The 24,199-nt window shown below is 39.3% G+C and overlaps 1 protein-coding gene and 1 non-coding gene across 2 annotated transcripts in view; both read left to right on the top strand.

Annotated features, from left to right (window-relative positions):
* ANKRD30BL (ankyrin repeat domain 30B like) overlaps nt 1–24,199 on the top strand; it is a 38,055-nt gene that overhangs the window by 4,893 nt on the left and 8,963 nt on the right. Inside the window, exons 2-6 of the mRNA XM_074400184.1 lie at nt 184–298; nt 459–632; nt 4,849–4,958; nt 6,877–7,014; nt 10,175–10,245. Of these exons, the coding sequence (XP_074256285.1) occupies nt 184–298; nt 459–632; nt 4,849–4,958; nt 6,877–7,014; nt 10,175–10,245 (608 nt within the window). The remainder of the gene's footprint in view (nt 1–183; nt 299–458; nt 633–4,848; nt 4,959–6,876; nt 7,015–10,174; nt 10,246–24,199) is intronic.
* Nucleotides 8,966–9,068, top strand: LOC141584726 (U6 spliceosomal RNA). Its single transcript, XR_012517931.1, has one exon. It is a non-coding gene; the product is annotated as a U6 spliceosomal RNA (small nuclear RNA).

The following is a 24,199-nucleotide window of genomic DNA, read 5'->3' as shown; positions in this document are numbered from 1 at the left end:
TCTTTCACTCATACAGTGAGTAAGGAGGGGTAATAAATAGTATACTTTCTTCAAAGGAAAATTCAATGTTTGTTTTGAAGGCAGAGTAATAGCAGACTGTTCAGTGTTTGCAATGACATGAATTGTTGAGGTGGCTGTAGATAGTGCACTACAATTTCCTAAAAAGTCTTCTCACTCTCATAGAACTGCTCTCCATTTGGCCTCTGCCAATGGGAATTCAGAAATAGTAAAACTCCTGCTGTACAGAAGATGTGAACTTCATGCCTTTGACAGCAAAAAGAGGACAGCTCTAATAAAGGTATGCAGTAGCCGACTGTATCAGCATGAGATGGATTTGATTTCAATATGTAGAATAAAGATGAGTTTTCTCATTTAAATATAGCTAGTTGGTGAAACCTGTGGAATATTTCTTTTGAGTTCCTAGGATTTATGATTTGTTTTTGGTCTAATACTGACAGGCCATACAGTGCCAAGAAGATGAATGTGTGTTAACGTTGCTAGAACATGGCACTGATCCAAACCTTCCGGATGTGTATGGCAATACCGCACTACACTACGCGGTCTACAATGAAGACAAATTACTGGCCAAAGCACTGCTTTTATACGGTGCTGATATTGAAGCAAAAAACAAGGTATAGATCTATCAATTTTATTTTCAAAATACTGAAATGCGATTGTTTTAACACTGACCTCCTGTGCAAGGGTTAGTTTTCTGTATTTAGAAGCTCAAGCATACCTGAATGAAAATATTTTGAAATAACTTAATTGTCTAAGATTTTATTTTAAATGTTGTTAATTTTTTTTTTTTTTTTTTTTTTTTTTACTCTCTTGCTTATATTCTCAGCCTCTGAGCAGCCTTAGGTAAGGATTATGCTGATACTCTCTTTTTCCTGTGCAGTGGAACCCCTCTTTATCTTGTTTCCCTAGGCGTTAAATGTTGTTAAATTTAAAGAAGAATTAGAGGGTACAGCTTTTTAAAAAATGTACTTGCGGTAAATTTTTTTTTTTTTTGAAAACACTGAAATTGTAAAAGGTAATACTTTTTTTTTTTTTTTCAATTTTTCTTTCCCAGGTTTTTTGTTTGTTTGTTTGTTTTTCCTAATGACTGTAAAATAGTAAACTTTGCCCTGGAAATAGGTTTTACATTAAAACTCCAAGAAAACAAAACGATGTTTTAGTGAATAGAAATCCTGCTGCTTTGGCAAATTTCTAGAAAAAGTAATAGATATGAAGTGATGCATCTTGAGTGGCAAGGCTTAAGGTAGCTCTGGTTGCTTATGAGGGAGAAATGGAAAGGGGAGAAGAGAGCAATCAGAAATATCAAGGCTAGTTTGGAAATTAGGTAATGGAGGGGAAAGACCATGAAACGTGTGTGTGTGTGTGTCTGTGTCTGTGTGTGTCTGTGTGTGTGTGTGTGTGTGTGTGTGTGTGTGTGGTAGTGGTATTCATTCATTTCTTTTGCATGGTGAGACAAGGTTCTCTTCAGTTTTAGAGAATGAGTTTTCAGTTTGGGAGAGGGAGTTAGTTATAAACTGCCTAGAGATCAATGTTAGGAGGCCTCTGAGGAACCAGATTGGCAGTGAATAGGTAGTAATGTAGTGGGAAACCCTTGAGCAGACGGAATAACAAGTACTTAACTGACTCATGATCCTCTTCTGGTAGAAATAGCCAACTAGAGTCTCAATTCTGCTTTCTTATCTAGAATGTCTTGATGGGAAGGTGGGAGATAAGGAGCTTATAAGTAACAAGAACAAGTTGGATTTTGAGTTTACTAGTCCCTGTTCTTCTCTTACCGGGGAAAATTATGCAGTATTTTCAGCAAATGAATCTCTCTCCTACTCTCTTCTCTTTTTGGCCAAATCCTCGAATGATAAAGGGAATTGGTCATGTGGCTAAGAGAGGACACTGAAGTAATTATCTATTGCACTAGTTTTCAGCTAGAATTGTGCATCCCAGTAACCTGAGGACAAATTTTAAATAATCTATAAGTCTAGGCTCTCCCCTGAAGATTTTCATAAAGTAAGTCTAATAAATCCTGGACGTGTATGTTTCAAAAGGTTTCCTTGAAGTCAGGCATGGTGGTGAATGGCTGTAGTCTCAGATGCTGGGGAGGCTGAGTGGGAAAATTGCTTGAGCTCAGGAGTTTGAGTCTAGCCTGGGCAACATAATGAGACCTTTCTCTAAACAACGATGACTAATTCCTCAAAATCTGGATACACTCCTGCTTAGGAATCACTGAAGAAATAAGTGTAATATATAAATTCTTACATCTCAGAAACTTAAGATCTCTGGAATAGTTGGAGTTGGATATGTGCTAATTCCTTTATATCTTTCATTTACCATAATACTAGTTTGACTTTTTTTCTTTTTTGGGACAAGGTCTCTGCCAGGCTGGAGTGCAGAGTGTGATCACAGCTCACTGCAGCCTCAACCTCCCCAAGCTCAGGTGGTCCTTCAATCTCAGTTTTTGTATTTTTTTTTCCTGAGTAGAGATGAGTTTTTTTTGCCATGTTGCCCAGGCCAGTCTTGAACTCCTGGGCTCAAGTGATTCACCTGCTTCAGGCTTTCAAAATGCTAGGATTACAGGTGTGAGCCGCCATTCCTGGCCTAATCTGACTTTTATCTCTGTTGCTGGGATGTTAAAATGAATATTATTGGCAGTATCAATCAGCTTATGGAATAATACCTTCTCCTAACATGAGTTATTCACTGCCATTCAGAAGGTCTTTAGAAATTTGCAGTGAGTAGTCTTCTACAAGTAGAGGATGGTCCTCTCAGGATTTTGTGTCTCTGTTACCATCAAAGCGCTTAGCTCAGTAAGTTGTTAGTAAGATCAGAGTTTTCTCAATTAGAATTGTAGCAAATTCTAAACCTCTTTGATCAATTGAAGCTGTATTATTGACTATCCAGTATCCCTCTAAATGGTGTTGGGAAAACTGGCTAGCAGTGTGCAGAAAGCAAAAACTGGACCCCTTCCTGACACCTTACACTAAAATTACTTCCAGATGGATTAATGATCTAAGCATAAGACCTAACACCATGAACACCCTAGAAGAAAACCTAGGCAAAACCATTCAGGACATAGGCATAGGCAAGGACTTCATGGCCAAAACACCAAAAGCAATGGCAAGAAAAGCCAAAATAGACAAATGGGATCTAATTAAACTCCAGAGCTTCTGTACAGCAAAGGAAACAATCATTAGAGAGAACTGGCAACCAACAGAATGGGAAAAAAATTTTGCAGTCTGCCCATCTGACAAAAGGCTAATATCCAGAATGTGCAAAGAACTAAAACAGATTTATAAGAAAACAAACAAACCCAATCAAAAGTGGGCAAAGAATATGAACAGACACTTTACAAAAGAAGACATACCTGAGCCCAACAAACATATTAAAAACTGCTCATCATCACTGGTCATTAGAGAAATGCAAGTCAAAACCACATTGAGATACCATCTCACACCAGTTAGAATGGTGATTATTAAAAAACCTGGAGACAACAGATGCTGGAGAGGATGTGGAGAAATAGGAGCATTTTTACACTGTTGGTGGGATTGCAAATTAGTTCAACCATTGTGGAAGACAGTGTGGCAGTTTCTCAAGGACCTAGAAATAGAAATTCCATTTGACCCAGCAATCTCATTACTGGGTATATACCCAAAGAATTATAAATTGTTCTATTATAAAGACATATGCACACGTATGTTCATTGCAGCACTGTTTACAATAGCAAAGATCTGGAACCAACCCAAATGTCCATCAGTGATAGACTGGATAAACAAAATGTGGCACATATACACCATGGAATACTATGCAGCCATAAAAAATGATGAGTTCATGTCCTTCGTAGGGACATGGATGAATCTGGAAACCATCATTTTAGCAAACAGACACAAGAACAGGAAACCAAACACCACATGTTATCACTCAAAGGTGGGTGTTGAACTATGAGAACACATGGACACAGGGAGAGGAGCATCAGAGACTGTGGTCAGTTGAGGGGTCTAGGAGAGGTACAGCAGGGGGATGGGGAGGGTAGGGAGGGATAATGAGGGGAGAAATACAAGATAGAGGAGATAGGGGGATGAAGGCAGCAAACCACCTTGCCATGTATGTAACTATGCAACAATCCTGCATGATTTGCACATGCACCCCAGAACCTAAAATACAATGAAAAATAAAACGTTTGTAGAGCATTTGCTTAATCAGGATGGCAGTTTTAAACACTAAAAACCATGGCGTTATTAAGACTACATATAGGGATTCTGTAAATTTAGTTTCGGTAGTCCTATGAACTGATTATTTATTTAGTTACCAATCTGGAACACTTAAATACAAATTGATTTTAAATGAATAAATGTTGGAAAAATTGTTGAAATGGGCAGTATGAGACTTAATAGCAATATTTATTGCACGTTGGAGCTTGATCTTTTGGTAAAACATGAAACTAAAGAAATATTTTACAAATTCTTGCTTTACACCCAAGAATTTGTTTTAGAGTTTGAGAATATAGAGCTAAAAGATACAACTCTTTGTTTAGATGGGAAAAATATTATCATCCAATAATACCATGCCAAATGCTGGCATAGGAGCAAAGATTCCTGGAACCAGTAAGTGTTTAAAGTGAGTTTTTGAGATGATCAGAGTTAATGTGTTGAGGCAAAAGAGAGGTGTCTCCAAGGGAAAGAGCAGTGTGTGAGAAAGCACGGAAGAGCAAGAAGGAAGTGACTATAATTTGTTTACTTTCTATGAGTGTAAGTTTATAGGATCTTATATAGTTTCCAGTTCAGTTGAGAAGTATGTAATTTTTTGAATCAAATATCATTTTTGCTTTGTATTGTTTTACAGTGTGGCCTCACGCCACTTTCACTTGCTATATACGGAGGACAAAAAGAGAAAATGATGAAATTTTTAATCAAGAAAAAAGCTAATGTAAATGCAATTGATAAATTTGGAAGGTATAGTTATTTTTTTTAATCTCTGTGTTGTAGAATGATAGCAGTCGCTCAAGTCATAAACATTTATAAGATTAACTTATTGCTGCCGGGTGCAGTGGCTCACGCCTGTAATCCCAGCACTTTGAGAGGCCGAGGCGGGTGGATCATGAGGTCAAGAGATCGAGATCATCCTGGTCAACATGGTGAAACCCCGTCTCTACTAAGAATACAAAAATTAGCTGGGCATGGTGGCGCACGCCTGTAGTCCCAGCTACTAGGGAGGCGGAGGCAGGAGAATTGCTTGAACCCAGGAGGCGGAGGTTGCGGTGAGTCGAGATCGCGGCATTGCACACCAGCCTGGGTAACAAGAGCGAAACTCCGTCTCAAAAAAAAAAAAAGATTAACTTATTGCAACATAGTGATCAGTATCAACAAATCAGTTAAGTAGGAAAACAATTAGACTGGGCAACATAAAGAACAGTTTTAGTGGGATTCATCTTACTACATTGACTGATGTTATTATGTGACATTTTTGGTTATATGGTTTATGTTAGCTAAATGGATTTCATATTTGTCTCATGAAGTGTGAACTTTAACTTTTAGTTTACTTTATGACTCAGTATTGAACTTAACTCTTTCTAGTAGTTTTTAACCTCTATGTCTTACATGCTTTTCCACTAATACACTTTATTAAACATAAATAGGAGTTGATAATCATTTTGTCTTTTGAATAACTCTGCGTTAAGTTGCTTTCTTTGAAGAATATTAATGTTAGCTTATGCCTCTAAGACAATTAATTGCTATTCCCACATACTGTAAGTTCATCAGCTTTTGTTTTAATTCCAGTGTATTTTGATGTTTTTATTATTTATTTATTTATTTATTTATTTTTGAGACAGAGTTTCACTCTGTCACCAGGCACCAGGCTGGAGTGCAGCGGTACCATCTCTGCTCACTGCAACCTCCACCTCCCAGGTTCAAGCAATTTTCCTGCCTCAGCCTCCTGAGTAGCTGGGATTGTATGCACACTTCACCATGCCCAGCTAATTTTTGTATTTCTTAGTAGAGACTGGCTTTCACCATGTTGGTCAGGATGGTCTCAATCTCTTTACCTTTTGATCCGCTTGCCTCAGCCTCCCAAAGTGCTGGGATTACAGGCATGGGCCACTGTGACTGGCCTTATTTTTATTTGGTATGGAGAGAGGAAGTAAAGATAGTTTTAAGTGGATACACTTTTCCTTTAATGAAGGCAAGCTGTAGGTGGGTGATAAGAGAAAAGAGCTAGGCTTTGGATTCACACAAGACTGGGGTTTAATTCCTAGCTTTCTTACTTAATAGGTGTGTGACCTTGGCAATGTTATTTACCACCAAATATGTTGTCATATATGAAAAGGAGGAGAATATCTCCTTCAAAATTGCCTGTGTATAAGTAAGAAAGATGTGTGTGTGGGGCATTTAATTCAGTGCCCAGCACATGCTTATTGGCATCATTAACTGAAACTATTATGACTACTGTTTTCACCATTATTATTCATATTACTGCTTTCAGTATGCAGATAGCTCTTATGTGACCCCACAGCTGATTTTCTGTTTACTGTATATCAGTCTAGGGAAGCTGGAAGAAAATCTTTACTTAAATCTTTGTTCACTTCAGATAAGTGGCCCTAGCATAGTTTCTTGCCCATCAAAAGCCTTTAAATTAGTAGCTTCTACTATTTAACACCCCACTGAGATAAGAGGTTTTCTTTTTGTGCCTTCCTTTTAACCTTGGTGGTATTTTACAGAGATTAACACTTGAGCACCCAAGATGCTTATGTCTTTTAGTGCATGCAAATGTTTAATTCTGCATTGACAGGGAAGATATTAAATGGGTAAAGTATGCCAGATTAACTTTCAACTTTGTCACAATTAGGGAAAAATTACCTCTCTGTCATTTTAGGACTGCGCTTATACTTGCCGTATGTTGTGGATCAGCAAGTATGGTTAGCCTTCTACTTGATCAAGATATTGCTGTATTTTGTCAAGATAAATCTGGAAAATCTGCCATGGATTATGCTGTTTCTAGTCAACATAATATGTAAGTGTTTACATGAAAAGTCTAGTTAACACTAAATTAAGGCTTAAAATAATTACAACGATTGCATCTTATATATCAAGTGAGATGTCGTAGTTTGGTTTGGGTAGTTTTAGAGTGGCAATGAGTTAGTCCCCTGCATCAGCTAGAAATCCAGCAAAAGGTAGACTGGTTAGAGGTACCAGTGTGTGCAGGATTCTTTATCTCAGGACTTGTAAGACCTTTATGTTTACAGATTCCAACATTGTTCATTTCATCCAAGTATAACACCTATGCATGAGATAAAAAATAGTGTCACATCTTTCACTTTTTTTGATTAGTTATTTGGGTCTTGAAATGTCCAGTTTAGCAGAAAGTCATTTACTGTCTTCTGAAGACTATCTCTTACATACTCCTTGAATTTTTCAAGAACCAAAGGGATTTACTAAATCCAAGGAAGACAATCCCTTTTATCAAGTCAGAAGGAGGAGAGACAAAGGACATTCCAATCATTCTGTTGTTTCTGTTGCTGCATTATTGCCCCTGAAACTGGTCCTGCTGCCTGGTAATGGTTGATCTTTGACACCAAGATGCCCTTACTGATTCAGATCCCTCAGGTCTTCATGGTGATTCATACAGAGATGTTGAAGTTACAGTGTTTTTTAAATTCACATACCTATGCTTATATACTCAGCCATTATTCCCAAAGCACCAGCACCGTGCTCTGGCAATGTGACTTTATCCACACACAAAATGAGCTAATTGACCATCACCCCCATGTTCAGCCTAGACTTAGCTGAGACCTTCATGGTAAGAGATCCTTTCAGGCCCTTGTTGGTCTTTTCTGTAGCAGATATTCATTGGGCTTGTTCTAAATGGTCAGAGAGGTTGAAATAATGTGGCAGAAAGAGATCAGTGTTTCTTTCTTCTTTGCTACCAGTTCTGTCCCTCATGCACCTTTATATCCTGTATAATACCTGAGGCAGTAGAAAGTCCCATATTAACCTTCCCCAGAGCAGCAGACTCCCAGTTGTGATTGGCCCTTGACTGATCTGTTTTAAATAATAATGAAAATTGCCCAAGCTACTTGCATCTCTACCTCAATATTTAAAAATATTTTCAAATTCTACCTCACAGGAAGCCATTGAAGAGAATTCTCAGAATCTCAAGTAGGTTAGTTGGACTTAACAGAGCCATACCTTGTCCATGTCTCATCACTGAATGTAGGGAATCCATGAGCCCCACACACTGGGTGCCAGAACATAGGGATCTATAAGCCCCACACATTGGGTGCCAGAATGTAGGGCTCCATGAGCCCCATGTTAGGCACCAGAATGTAGGGAGCCACCCCTACATCACCTGTGGGTACCCTGAGTTCGGTGGTGACAAAGGAATGAGAAAAAGACAGATTAAGAGAGACAATGGGACCAGAGGGCCATCACTTATTACTTCAGAGGTGACAGTGAAGGCCCCGAGCTCTGACATCCACTCTATTTATTGGTTACAATCACTTTGATCTACAGGGTAGGGGTGGAGTAATGGTGGGGAGAGGGTGATGGTGGAGTGAACCAGTGAGCCAGAACTGAATCAGTGAACTGGAAGTGGTGTGTCATTCTAAGGATTGATAACAGTGGCCGTTTGGGAGTTTCACAAAAGAAGAACATGTGGTTATCTTTAGCTTGTTATCTATGTACAGCTGATGGAACACAGACCTTACAAGGAGCCCACAAGTCTGGCTACATCATAGTGCTAAAAGGGGTTTTATAGCCTTGAGCACAATGTTTATGGTAACAGAGCTAAGGTCACCCTGAACTGGAACATGAGGCATGAAGAGGTGGCCTCCTGCAGCCTTCCGCAGTGTATTATTCCCTGCTTATATGTTACTCATAACCAATTTATGTAGGCACTCTGTAAGTTCTTTCTCCTTTGCTGCTTTTCCCAACAACTAATCACGTGAAAAAGTAGAACTTTCTGCTTGCTTTGGCAGCACACATTCTCAAATTGAAACAATAAAGAGAAAATTAGCATGGCCCCTGCATAAGGAGGCCACACAGATTTTTGAAGCATTCCATATTTTGCGCAGTCACTGGAAGGTCATTTGACTGTTTGCTGACTAGCTGTAAGGCAACAGAGTGAATCAAAGCAAAATGGGTGCCACCAAAATATTGAAATTGTTATTTGCACTGCAAAAGTAGTCATGTAAGGTGGTCTATGAGATAACACCAGAACTGAATAATGTGTGTGGTGTTGTGTGCAAAATATGTTGTTAGTACGTATGTTGAAAATTAGAGAATGTCAACTTGCAACTTCTTTATGGAACCTAAAAATAAATGAAAGTAGGGTTTTGGTCTCTCGTGTCAGCTGGAGATGAACGTGGGTATAAAGCATCATCCTGACAAACATCTGCTGGTTCAGAGTTTGAGTCTATAGAGAAGGATCATTGGTCCAAGCCAGGTCTTAACATCCATTGGTTTTTCTGCCCTTAGTGTGATTGATAGACTCCATAATAGTGGACAATCATGTCATCGACTTTAATGAGATATTTATCAATAAATTTACTTACAAACTATGAAATAGTTTAGATGCCCTGAACTATGAGCCACAAAGAGTAGGACAACTAATAAGCAAAATTAGGACTTAATAACATTTCCTGAAAAAAGCAGCATTTTCATATTAGAACCTATGAACAAAATACAGATTGGGTTTTATTTGAAATTCCAACATTATTTCAGTCATAAAATTTAGGAACAGATTATTCCATTGCTTTAATATTTCTGTGAGCATTTAAAACATGTTATCTTGTTAAATCTTTATAACAACCTAGTGAAATAAGGCAGCAAAGTTCTTATTTTGTAGAAGATGACATTGAGCCCAAGAGGAGCAACTTGTCCAAGAACAAATCGCTGTTCATTATGGAGCTAGGACTTATGCAGAGTTGGGACATGTTATGTCAGACTAATGCGAGTTAACTTACTGGGTCATAGTGCCCTTGATTTATGAGTATTTCACTTTACTCTTTTTCTTCTTTATGATAAGTTTGTAGAATGTACACATAGATGGATAGAATAATAGTGTTAAGTTCTGATATTCTGATATTGTTTGAATTACTCTAAGCATTTTACATTTGGTAAGTGTTTTTTATCTCAGTATTAAGTCTTTTTATTTATTACATTTTTATACACAGAATTTGCCAATTACTTTCTGACTACAAAGAAAAACAGATGTCAAAAAAGTTTTCTGAAAACAGCAATCCAGGTAAGACTTCTGATAGTGAATTACTTTAGGCCAGTTGTCGCCAGCCTTTTTGGCACCAGGGACCGGTTTTGTGGAAGACAATTTTTCCATGGACTGGGCAAAGGTTGAGTTGGTTTCAGGATTATTCAATCACATTACATTTATTTTACTACTTTATATTATTAATACATTGTAATATATAATGAAATAATTATGCAACTTACCATAATGGAGAATCAGTGGGGGCTCTGAGCTTCTTTTCCTGCAAATAGATGGTCTGATCTTGGGACAAAGGGAGACAGTGACGGATCATATGACATTAGATTCTCATAAGCAGCACATGATCTAGATCCTTCATGTGGGCAGTTCATAACAAGGTTCATGCTTCAGTGAGTATCTAATGCTGTCACTGATCTGACAGGAGGCAGAGCTCAGGCAATAAGATGAGCCAGGGGTGTGGCTGTAAATACAGATGACACTTCCTTGGTTTGCCTCCTGCTCACTTCCTCCTGTGTAGTGAGGTTCCTAATAGGCCACGGACTGGTACCAATCTGTGAAGCACTGGTCAGGAAACATATGCTTGTACCAGCAAGGTCTCACTATTGCTGACTTCACTCCTAATTTGAAATGAAAAGAGATATATTTACTTTGTTGGAAGATGTGTTCTTCTATCTGTGGGTTAATTGTCATGATAACAGTAATTTTGTTAGAACAGGATGCTTGGCTACCATTCATCAAAAGATTGTCATAATAAATATACAAATTGCCCAACTCTAGGCTCAGCAGATGATAATAAAAGTACAAAATGTTTCACAATAACAAAAATGCTAGTATGCTACCTGGATGTGGACACCTAATACATTGTACAATCCAGACTGTATGAGAACACCTTTAATTTAGCCATCTATTTATCAGAGACCTTTTGATAAGGAGACAAAGATGAAATTCATGTAATTTTGGTCTTTAAGGTGCTCATAATAGAATTGTCTCTATTTCATTTCTGTGCTTTTTCACAGAATTGACAAAGAAAACATTTTTTATTTATGTTTTAACTTGTGCACTTAACAAATAACTATGAAATGTTTTTTAGATACATTTTTTCTAATGCTAGAGAACACAAGTAAAAATACAAAGAGGAGCTCATTATTATCATTGTCATTTTTTATTATTTTGCTACTTTATTCAGTGCTTGCCGTGTGCTAGATGCCCACTGGAAACTTATAATTACGATTATTTATTATATTGATTATGTGCCAGACATAACTGATGAGGAATGAAAGCTTTTTGAATAAAGGTAGGTAGGATTGAAGGTAAGCATGCAAACTGAGTAGAATGTTTCAAGGTAAAGAAGCAGAATAATGATGTTTGGCAGAAGGAAGATGTAACAAGATTGTGTGTTTGCTGGAAGGAACATCTAACGCGATTGCCTGTGGGAGGAAGAGCAGCAAGTGCAGAAGACAAGATGCTTGAGTGAGCTTTGCAGGGTTTGTGAGCAGTTCACTTTTGCTAGTACCAAAAGGCAAGTTTATAATAGACTTTTTAATACTATAGAAATGAGTAGGTCTTCAGCCTTGGTCAACATGTTGGAACCCCATCTCTACTAAAAATACAAAAATTAGCTGAGTGTGGTAGCCAGCATGTGGAATCCCAGCTAATTGGGAGACTGAGGCACAAGAATCACTTGAACCTGGGAGGTAGAGGTTGCAGTGAGCTGTTGTGCCACCGCACACCAGCCTGGGCAAAAGAGTAAGACTTTATCTCCATAAATAAAGGAATGAATGAATGAATGAATGAATGAATGGAATGAATATCTCTTATCTGGTGGGCCATGGGAATTTTACCAGTAGAATGCTTTGGACTGCAAATACTGGATGAGCAGTGGCTAAAACAGTAGGAATCAGAGTTGTTTGGGTTGTTCAGTGATATCCTGGGATTTCACTTTTCCCTCTTTCAGCTATGTTGTTGGCAGCGTTTTATGATGTCTCCTTTCATAGTTGGCTCATCCGCAACAGCTCCAAACATCTTGTTCTCACAACACAACATCACAAGGGCTGCTTTTCTTCACAGTGTCTTTTAAATGGGTAGAAAACTTAGAAGCATGTAAGGGGCTTCCTGTAACCCCATTGGATGGATCACACCACATGCACATCCCAAAACCAGGCCCTGGGAAAGCGGATAAGTGATTAGCTTAGAATACTCATTTCTCTTTCTGAAGCTGAGGAGGAGAATTGGGATAATAAACATCCCAATAGACTTGTGTTTCTTCTGCAAGAAAGAATAAGGAAAGGCTATTGGTAGGGAGCCAGCAGTGTTTGCTGCAGAGGCTCATTGGAGAAATTTGAGTAGGGGAGCCACAAGATTAAATTTGAGTATTAAGGCATTCTGGTTATGGTGTAAAAATGGTTAGCAAGCTTTTCCTGTAAAGGATGAGGTGGGAAATATTTTAGACTATGTGGTCTCTGTTGTATCTACTTAACCCTGCTGTTGCAGTGTGAAAACCACCACGGATAACATGTAAGCAAATAGGCATGACTGAGATCCAAGAAAACTTTATTTACAAAGCCATAAGGCAGACTGGATTTGGCCTGTGGCCTGTAGTTTGCTGATCCCTCATAAAGGATTGATGGAAGGTAACATGTAAAGAAACCAGGAGACAAAGGAAGCTTTTGCAGTAGTAGTCAGCTATAGTTTCCTTGTCACACATCCTTGAACTAGTGTCATTGTAGTAAGAGGTTTTCACCCATGCATGGTGATAAAAAAGAAACTTAGGAATCTCAGTTACTCATTTTAAAATGTTGGCCTTTTTTGTGGTGTTATGTCTTTTTCATTTGTTTTGCTTAAATTTTTTCATGTAAGAAATAACATTAATAGTTGGCCATTTTTATTTAAATAAAAGCCATTTTCTAAATGTTTATGTTCCAAATGGCAGTGGGAATATAAAGCAGAGAAAGAAGAGAGGTATAGTCAATATGATTTAGTGATAATTGAATAAGGAAAGTTTGGGGGATAGAGAGAAAGCTCAGATGATGCACTGGTTTCCAGATTGTACACTAGCATTTAACCTGGACATGAGGAAGGAGTAGGAAATTTTCTGGTGAATACAGAAGAGTAAACAGGAGCAGGTTAGTAGGAATGACTAATTTTTTCTATGCATGTTTAATGGAATATTCATACAGGATATTTTGAGTATGGATAATCAGCATTTATAACCAGTTTGGATAATCAGCATTTATAACCTGCATCCTACTAGTCTGACTCTCAATAATAAGACTTGTCAAAGATCCAAGAATCTGAAAGTTGATGATAAATGTCCATGTGTATCATCATCAATGACCAAAAGTCAGCATCCACAGAATTGGGACAGATGAACTTAATAGATAAAGATGAACGTCGGAGTTGTGTTTCTCTTATGGACTGATACTCTCTATTACCTGTGTGACTCACAGCTGCCAGAAAAGAAAGAGAGCAAGAAGCCTATTAAAGAAGCACAGCAAATTCAGTCCTAGAGTGCCCTGTTTGGCTTCATGTCATAGTTCTGACTTATAACAAATTATTTTCTGTAAAATGTGCTTTGTGTTTTTCCCCTCTTGCAGCATGTGAACAAACAGAATCCCTTTAGTAGGGCATTTTTGTATTCTTTATTGAAACAAAGCAACATGTAAATAACAAAAAGAAGAAAGTAAGAGAAAGAGTATTTTTTTGTATAGGCTAGCATTTAACATAAACTTGGGAGTGAGTACCAGGATTATACTTAGAATTTAGGGACAAGATGGGAAAACTAGATAGAAATCTATATTTAATATAAACATTTCAGTATATTGGGTAAAACTTTTATTAAAATACATCAAAGGATCTTTGATCCACTAAACCAGGAGCTGGCCAGCTTTTTCTGCAAGGACTCAGTTAGTAAATATTTCAGGCTTTGTGGGTTATATATATTTGTTTTTCTGAGACAGGGTCTCACTCTGTCTCCCAGGCTGGAGTGCAATTGCATGATCATGGCTGACTGCAGTCTTGACTTTCTGGGTCCTAGTGATTCTCCCGTCTCAGCCTCTCTACTAGCTGGGACCACAGGTGTGCAACATCACACCCAGCTAATGGACTCTATGGACTATAAGGCGAATAAGCATGGCTGTGCTCCAAGATGCTTCACTTAGAAAAACAGGCAGTGGGCTGGATTTGGCCCACAAGTGCTAATTTGCTGATCCTTGTGCTAAAAGGAAGGTGCTGCTAATGCAGTGAATCTTTTTTTTTTTTTTTTTGTGTGTGTGTGTATGTGTGTGTGTGTGTATAAAGTTTATTAACAAGTTGGCACATTGAAGGGAGGTTTATAGTATTTATAGTACTACATTAGAACATGTATGCATAATATTAAATCTTATACTTCCTTCATCTTAATTCCCTATGGCCCTAGCCTCTGCCCCCTGGCCTGTTCTCACTCCCCATCTTTCTTCTTCCTTCCATCTCTTCTTTACTCTCCATTTCTTTCTTTTTTTTTTTTTATTGCATTTTAGGTTTTGGGGTACATGTGATGAACATGCAAGATTGTTGCATAGGTACACACATGGCAGTGTGGTTTGCTGCCTTCCGTCCCCTCACCTGTATCTGTCATTTCTCCCCATGCTATCTCTTCCCACCTCCCCACCCCTGCGCCCCTCCCCCATTCCCCCCAACGGACCCCAGTGTGTAGTGCTCCCCTCCCTGTGTCCATGTGTTCTCATTGTTCAACACCCGCCTATGAGTGAGAATATACGGTGTTTGATTTTCTGCTCTTGTGTCAGTTTGCTGAGAATGATGGTTTCCAGGTTCATCCATGTCCCTACAAAGGACGTGAACTCATCGTTTTTGATGGCTGCGTAATATTCCATGGTGTATATGTACCACATTTTCCCTATCCAGTCTATCATCGTTGGGCATTTGGGTTGGTTCCAGGTCTTTGCTATTGTAAACAGTGCTGCAATGAACATTCGTGTGCACGTGTCCTTGTAGTAGAATGATTTATAATCCTTTGGATATATACCCAGTAATGGGATTGCTGGGTCAAATGGGATTTCTATTTTTAGGTCCTTGAGGAATTGCCACACTGTCTTCCACAATGGTTGAATTAATTTACATTCCCACCAGCAGTGTAAAAGTGTTCCTATTTCTCCACATCCTCTCCAGCATCTGTTGTTTCCCGATTTTTTAATGATCGCCATTCTAACTGGTGTGAGATGGTATCTCAATGTGGTTTTGATTTGCATTTCTCTGATGACCAGTGATGATGAGCATTTTTTCATATGTTTGTTGGCCTCCTGTATGTCTTCTTTTGTAAAGTATCTGTTCATATCCTTCGCCCATTTTTGAATGGGCTTGTTTGTTTTTTTCTTGTAGATCTGCTTTAGTTCTTTGTAAATTCTGGATATCAGCCCCTTGTCAGATGGGTAGGCTGCAAAAATTTTTTCCCATTCTGTTGGTTGCCGATTCACTCTACTTACTGTTTCTTTTGCCGTGCAGAAGCTGTGGAGTTTGATTAGGTCCCATTTGTCTATTTCGGCTTTTGTTGCCATTGCTTTTGGCGTTTTGGTCATGAAGTCCTTGCCTACACCTATGTCCTGAATGGTTTTGCCTAGATTTTCTTCTAAGGTTTTTATGGTATTAGGTCTGATGTTTAAGTCTTTAATCCATCTGGAGTTAATTTTGGTGTAAGGTGTCAGGAAGGGGTCCTGTTTCTGCTTTCTGCACGTGACTAGCCAGTTTTCCCAAAACCATTTATTAAACAGGGAGTCCTTTCCCCCTTGCTTGTTTTTGTCAGGTTTGTTGAAGATCAGATGGTTGTGGGTATGTTGTATTTCCTCTGAGGCCTCTGTTCTGTTCCATTGGTCTATATCTCTGTTTTGGTACCAGTACCATGCTGTTTTGATTACTGTAGCCTTGTAGTATAGTTTGAAGTCCGGTAGTGTGATGCCTCCTGCTTTGTTCTTTTTGCTTAGAATTGACTTGGCTATGCGGGCTCTCTTTTGGTTCCATATGAAGTTTAAGGTGTTTTTTTCCAGTTCTGTCAAGAAGGTCATTGGTAGCTTGATGGGAATAGCGTTGAATCTGTAAATTACTTTGGGCAGTATGGCCATTTTCACAATGTTGATTCTTCCTAACCATGAACATGGAATGTTTCTCCATCTGTTTGTATCCTCTCTTATTTCGATGAGCAATGGCTTGTAGTTCTCCTTGAAGAGGTCCTTTACGTTCCTTGTTAGTTGTATTCCTAGGTACTTTATTCTCTTTGTAGCAATTGTGAATGGCAGTTCGTTCTTGATTTGCCTCTCTTGAAGTCTATTACTGGTGTATAGGAATGCTTGTGATTTTTGCACGTTGATTTTGTATCCTGAGACTTTGCTGAAGTTGTTTATCAGTTTCAGGAGATTTTGGGCTGAGATGATGGGGTCTTCCAGATATACAATCATGTCATCTGCAAATAGAGACAATTTGATTTCCTCCTTTCCAATTTGGATACCCTTTATTTCTTTTTCTTGCCTGATTGCTCTGGCTAGAACTTCCAGTACTATATTGAATAGGAGTGGTGAGAGAGGGCATCCTTGTCTAGTGCCAGATTTCAAAGGGAAGTTTTTGCCCATTCAGTATGATATTGGCTGTTGGTTTGTCGTAAATAGCTTTTATTGTTTTGAGATACGTTCCATCAATACCTAGTTTATTGAGGGTTTTTAGCATAAAGGGTTGTTGAATTTTGTCAAAAGCCTTCTCCGCATAAATTGAGATAATCATGTGGTTTTTGTCTTTGGTTCTGTTTATGTGGTGAATTACGTTTATGGACTTGCGTATGTTGAACCAGCCTTGCATCCCCGGGATGAATCCTACTTGATCATGGTGGATGAGCTTTTTGATATGCTGTTGCAATCGGTTTGCCAGTATTTTATTGATGATTTTTGCATTTATGTTCATCATGGATATTGGCCTGAAATTTTCTTTTCTTGTTGAGTCTCTGCCGGGTTTTGGTATCAGGATGATGTTTGTCTCGTAAAATGATTTGGGAAGGATTCCCTCTTTTTGGATTGTCTGGAATAGTTTCAGAAGGAATGGTATCAGCTCCTCTTTGTATGTCTGGTAGAATTCAGCTGTGAACCCATCTGGAAATGGGCTTTTTTTGGGTGGTAGGCTCTTTATTGCTGCCTCGACTTCAGACCATGTTATTGGTCTATTCAGGGTTTTGGCTTCTTCCAGGTTTAGTCTTGGGAGGATGCAGGTGTCCAGGAATTTATCCATTTCTTCCAGGTTTACTAGTTTATGTGTATAGAGTTGTTTGTAATAATCTCTGATGATGGTTTGGATTTCTGTGGAATCTGTGGTGATAACCCCTTTATCGTTTTTTATTGCATCAATGTGGTTATTCTCTCTTTTCTTTTTTATTAATCTGGCTAGTGGTCTGTCTATTTTGTTGATCTTTTCAAAAAACCAGCTCCTGGATTTATTGATTTTTTGAATAGTTTTTTGTGTCTCTATTTCCTTCAGTTCTGCTCTGATCTTAGTTATTTCCTGTCTTCTGCTAGGTTTTGAGTTTTTTTGATCTTGCTCCTCTAGCTCTTTCAATTTTGATGATAGGGTGTCAATTTTAGATCTCTCCTTTCTTCTCATGTGGGCACTCATTGCTATATATTTTCCTCTAGAGACTGCTTTAAATGTGTCCCAGAGATTCTGGTATGTTGTGTGTTCATTCTCATTGGTTTCAAAGAGCATCTTTATTTCTGCCTTCATGTCATTGTTTATCCAGTCAACATTCAAGAGCAAGTTGTTCAGTTTCCATGAAGCTGTGTGTTTCTGAGTTAGTTTCTGCATTCTGAGTTCTAACTTGATTGCACTGTGGTCTGAGAGACTGTTTGTTATGATTTCTGTTCTTTTGCATTTGCTGGGGAGTGATTTATTGCCAATTATGTGGTCAATTTTAGAGTAGGTGTGATGTGGTGCTGAGAAGAATGTATATTCTGTGGATTTGGGGTGGAGAGTTCTGTAAATGTCTATTAGGTTTGCTTGCTCCAGGTCTGAGTTCAGGTCCTGGATGTCCTTGTTGATTTTCTGTCTGGTTGATCTGTCTAATATTGACAATGGGGTGTTAAAGTCTCCCACTATTATTGTGTGGGAGTCTAAGTCTCTTTGTAAGTCATTAAGAACTTGCCTTATGTATCTGGGTGCTCCTGTATTGGGTGCGTATATATTTAGGATCGTTAGCTCTTCTTGTTGCAGTGATCCTTTTACCATTATGTAATGTCCTTCTTTGTCTCTTTTGATCTTTGTTGCTTTAAAGTCTATTTTATCAGAGATGAGAATTGCAACTCCTGCCTTTTTTTGCTCTGCATTTGCTTGGTAGATCTTCCTCCATCCCTTTATTTTGAGCCTTTGTGTATCCTTGCATGTAAGATGGGTTTCCTGGATACAGCACACTGATGGGTTTTGGCTTTTTATCCAATTTGCCAGTCTGTGTCTTTTGATTGGGGCATTTAGTCCATTGACATTTAGGGATAGTATTGTTATGTGTGAATTTGATACTGTCATTTTGATGCTACCTGGCTGTTTTGTTGGTTACTTGATGCAGATTCTTGATTGTGTCGATGCTCTTTTACCATTTGGTATGTTTTTGGAGTGGCTGGTACTGGTTGTTCCTTTATATGTGTAGAGCCTCTTTCAGGAGTTCTTGTAGAGCAGGTTTGGTGGTGATGAAATCTCTGAGTGCTTGCTTGTTCACAAAGGATTTTATTTTTCCTTCACTTATGAAGCTTAGTTTGGCTGGATAGGAGATTCTGGGTTGAAAGTTCTGTTCTTTAAGGATGTTGAATATTGGCCCCCAATCTCTTCTGGCTTGTAGGGTTTCTGCTGAGAGATCTGCTTTGAGTCTAATGGGCTTCTCTTTGTGGGTAACCCGACCTTTCTCTCTGGCTGCCCTTAGCATTTTCTGTTTCATTTCAACCCTGGTGAATCTGACGATTATGTGCCTTGGGGTTGCTCTTCTTGAGGAATATCTTTGTGGTGGTCTCTGTATTTCCTGGATTTGAATATTGGTCTGCCTTGCTAGGTTGGGGAAGTTTTCCTGGATAATATCCTGAAGAGTATTTTCCAGCTTGGATTCATTCTCATCATCACATTCAGGTACACCTATCAGACGTAGATTAGGTCTTTTCACATAGTCCCACATTTCTTGAAGATTTTGTTCATTCCTTTTTGTGCTTTTTTCTCTGTTCTTGCCTTCTCTTTTTATTTCATTGAGTTGATCTTCGACCTCTGATATCCTTTCTTCTGCTTGGTCAATTCGGCTGTTGAAGCTTGTGCATGCTTCACGAAGTTCTCGTGTTGCGTTTTTCAGCTCAATCAATTCACTTATATTCCTCTCTATGCTGTCCATTCTCGTCAGCAGTTCGTCCAATCTTTTTTCAAGGTTCCTATTTTCTTTGCGTTCGGTTAGAACATGTTCTTTTAGCTCACTGCAGTTTCTTACTACCCACCTTCTGAAGTCTGATTCTGTCATTTCATCACCCTCCTTCTCCATCTGGTCTGGTTCCCTTGCTGGTGAGGAGTTGTGATCCCTTTTAGGAGGAGAGGTGTTCTGGTTTCGGGAGTTTTCATCCTTTTTGCTCTGGTTTCTTCCCATTTTTGTGGGTTTATCCACCTGTTGTCTGTCTCTGTCCCAGGGAGTTGGAGCTTTATGAGTTTCTGTTGCACTACTGCCTATTTTGATTTTTCTTTCAGGTCTGACCCGCCCAGCTAGCAGCAGGCCTAGCCACTGCCTGCCCACAGTGGCTTTGCTGAGCTGCTGTGGGCTCCACCGAGCTGCCCTGAGCTCTTCCCTGTAGTCCTTTTTATATGGGCGTAGTTAGAACTGTCTCGGCAATGGTGGCCCCGCCTCTGTTATGGCGGACTCTCTCTGTTGTGGCAGGTTGCCTCGGCAATGGCGGGTTGCCTCAGCAAGGGCAGCCTGCCTCCGTAGTGGTGGAGAGTCTCAGTAATGGCGGAAGCCCCTCCCCCACCGAGCCAGACCTTCCCGGTTCAGCTGTGCTTGGTTTGAAGGGCTCAACCCAGAGGGTTTCTAATTACTGTTTTTGTTTTCGTTGTTGTTGGGGGTGGAGGGGTGGGACCAACGGAGCCTGATCACCTGGCTCCCTGACTCAGAGTCTTTTAAGTTGAACGACCCCGCGTTCCAGTCGCTTGTTGAAAAGGCGCCGGGATCTCCCGTGCTGTGACTCACGGAGTCGGCTCGAACTGCGGCGCCGGCTCCTGGCGGATTTTTTGCCTAGGAATCTCCTGGCCTGACTCGCTATTTCAGATGAGTGGGGAACTCTGCCGTCTCAGGGCTCTGCTCGCCAGCTAAGAGGGCTCCCAGACCAGTGGCTTTTGTACGAAGAACCGCAGCAACAGGGAGTGGTCACAGCAGCTGCGCGGGCGGAATCAGCCCCGTGGGGGCCAAAACAGCCGCACCGGCTGGGACTGCGACGCTGGTGACCCCTCTGCCTGGGTATCTCCTGGTCTGTGGGCAATAAGAGTTCGTCTGGAAATGCGGTGTCCACTCACCCTCTGCACTTTCACTGGGAGCTGAAGTCCTGAGCTGTTCTTAGGCGGCCATCTTCCCAGCATTCTGCAGTGAATCTTATTTGTAAAAGTGCTCTGTATGTGTGGCATTCTTCTTCCTTTGAAATAAGGATATATTTAAGTAGCCACCTCACCAAATTTTTCAACAGTAACTTCATATAATTTTTAACATTTCATTTATAAAATGATTCTTTTCTGCTTTTCTTCTGTTTTATTCTTTTTAATAGCATTCAGTATTTTTCTGTGATTATTACTTTGTATATTTGGTGAGTATCAACTATCCTAGAATTGGCTGATTTTTATCAAGCAAGAAATACTCTCTTTGAAACTTTTAGTATTCCTTGGTCTTTATGTGTAAGAATGAATATGATAACCAGCTCTTGTAATTTAGAAATGTTCAAGGGGTCTTTTAATTCTATAATTTTAAGAATTTAATACCTCAGTCTAGGATTTTTTAACACTATAAGTGTATAATTTTTATAACCTTTAAAATATATAATTGCTATATAAAATTTGAAAACTACTGTTTCTTTTCTATCACATTTCCATGACTGACTCCCAATTATGATCTCTTTAAAAGAACTATATACACTCATGAACTCAGATTTTCTTTCCATTCAGTCTTGATTTCATGCCAGTAAGTCTTCAAATTCAACACTCCTCCAAGGTTATTTTTCTCAAGGTTATCACTTATGTTTTTCTCTAATAAATCTAGGGATTTTTTCTAACACCTCATTTTATGTAATCTGTCAGCAATACTAAACCAAATGGAGGACATCTCCCTAATAGCATCTTCAATTAGCCCGCTGAAGGACCTCACTCCCTCAGGCCTCCTGCCTTTCTAGTCCTTTTGTCATGGCCTGTTTACTTGCTTCTCAACTTTCTCCTTTTGCACATTGTTGTTGCCTAGGGCTCAATCCTCAATCTTTTCTCGCTACTTTTTTTTCTTTTTTTGAAATGGAGTCTTGCTCTGTCACCTAGGCTGGACTTCAGTGGTGCAATCATGGCTCATTACAACCTCCGCCTCCTGGGTTCAAGCAATTCTTCTGCCCCAGCCTTCTGATTAGCTGGGATTACAGGTGCATGCCACCATGCCAAGCTAATTTTTGTATTTTTAGTAGGGACAGGGTTTCCCCATGTTGGCCAGGCTGGTATTAACCTCTTGAATTCAGGTGATCTGCCTGCCTTGGTCTCACAAAGTGTTGGGATTTCAGGCACTAGGCACCGCGCCCGGCCCCTCATGATTTTTTCTTTTTCTTTTTTTATTATTCTTTATTTTATTTTAGGTGCATACTATATGTGGCATTTCTTCCCATGTTAGCCCTTCCCACCCTCCCCCACAACTGTCTCTCCCCTACCCCTCCCAACTGCCCCCAGTGTGTGATGTTCCTCTCCCTGAGTCCATGTGTTCTTGTTGTTCAACACCCACCTATGAGTGAGAACATATGGTGTTTGGCTTTCTGTTCTTGTGTCAGTTTGCTGAGATGTTGGTTTCCAGATTCATCCAAGTCTCTACAAAGGACACGAACTCATCATTTTTTATGGGTGCGTAGTATTCCACGGTGTATATGTACCACATTTTCTTTGTCCAGTCTATCATTGATGGGCATTTGGGTTGGTTCCAGGTCTTTGCTATTGTACACAGGCTGCTATCAACATATGTGTGCATGTGTCTTTATAGTAGAACAATTTATAGTTCTTTGGGTAGATACCCAATAGTGGGATTGCTGGGTCAAGTGGAATTTCTATTCCTAGATCCTTGAGAAATCTCCATACTGTCTTCCACAATGGCTGAACTATTTCACACTCCCACCAACTGTGTAAGAGTATTCCTATTTCTCCACATCATCTCCAGCATCTGTTGTCTCCGATTTTTTAAAGATCACCATTCTAACTGGCGTAAGATGATATCTCAGTGTGGTTTTGACTTGCATTTCTCTAATGACCAGTGATGATGAGCATTTTTTTCATATGTTTGTTGGCTTCAAATATGTCCTCTTTTGAAAAGTGTCTGTTCATATCCTTCGCCCACTTTGAATAGGATTGTTTTTTCTTATATATCTGTTTTAGGTCTTTGTAGATTCTGGATATTAGCCCTTTGTCAGATGGGTAGATTGCAAACATTTTTTCCCATTCTCTTGGTTGCTGATTCATGTAATGCTGGTTTCTTTCGCTGTACAGAAGCTCTGGAGTTTAATAAGATCCCATTTGTCTATGCTGGATTTTATTGCCATTGCCTTTGGTGTTTTAGTCATGAAGTCCTTGCCTATGCCTATGTCCAGGATGGTTTTGCCTGTTTTCTTCTAGTGTTTTTATCGTGTTAGGTTTTATGTTTAAATCTTTGATTTCTCTGGAGTTAATTTTAGTGTAAGGTGACAAATAGGGGTCCAGTTTCTGTTTTATGCACATTGCTAGCCAGTTTTCCCAACACCACTTATTAAACATGGAGTCCTTTCCCCATTGCTTGTTTTTGCCAGGTTTGTCAAAGACTGGATGGTTCTAGATGTGTGGTGTTTGAGATGTGTGTTCTGGGATCTTTGTTCTGTTTCATTTGATGTCTCTGTTTTGGTACCAGTAGCATGCTGTTTTGATTACTGTAGCCTCTATATAGTTTGAAGTATGGCAGTGTGATGCCTCCAGCTTTGTTCTTTTTGCTCAGGATTGTCTTGGCTATGCGGGGTCTCTTGTGATTCCATATGAAGTTTAAAGTGGTTTTTTCCAGTTCTGTGAAGAAGGTCATTGGAAGCTTGATGGGGATAGCATTGAATCTATAGATTACTTTGGGCAGCATGGCCATTTTGACATATTGATTCTTCCTAACCATGAGCAGGGAATGTTTCTCCATCTGTTTGTGTCCTCTCTTATTTCGTTTGTTGTTCTCCTTGAAGAGGACCTTTACATCCTTTATTAGTTATATTCCTAGGTATTTTATTCTCTTTGTAGTAATTGTGAATGGGAGTTCGCTCTTGATTAGGCTCTCTGTTTGTCTGTTATTGGTATATAGGAATGCTTGTGATTTCTGCACATTATTTTGTATCCTGAGACTTTGTGGAAGTTGCTTATCAGTTTGAGAAGATTTTGGGCTGAGACAATGGGGACTTTTAGATATACAATCATGTCATCTGCAAATAGAGACAGTTTGACTTCTTTCTTTCCTAATTGAATACACTTTATTTCTTTTTCTTGGCTGACTGCTTTGACTAGAACTTCCAATACTGTGTTGAATAGGAGTGGTAAGAGAGGGCATCCTTCTCTAGTGCCTCATTTCAAAGGGAATTCTTCCAGCTTTTGCCCGTTCAGTATGATATGGCTGTAGGCTTGTCATATATAGCTTTTATCATTTTATGACACATTCCATAAATACCTTTATTGAGAGTTTTTGTTTTGTTTTGTTTTGTTTTGTTTT

Source organism: Saimiri boliviensis, chromosome 5 (genome assembly GCF_048565385.1).
Source record: "Saimiri boliviensis isolate mSaiBol1 chromosome 5, mSaiBol1.pri, whole genome shotgun sequence".
NCBI classification, from domain to species: Eukaryota; Metazoa; Chordata; class Mammalia; order Primates; family Cebidae; genus Saimiri; species Saimiri boliviensis.
This window is presented reverse-complemented; position numbering and strand designations above follow the sequence as displayed.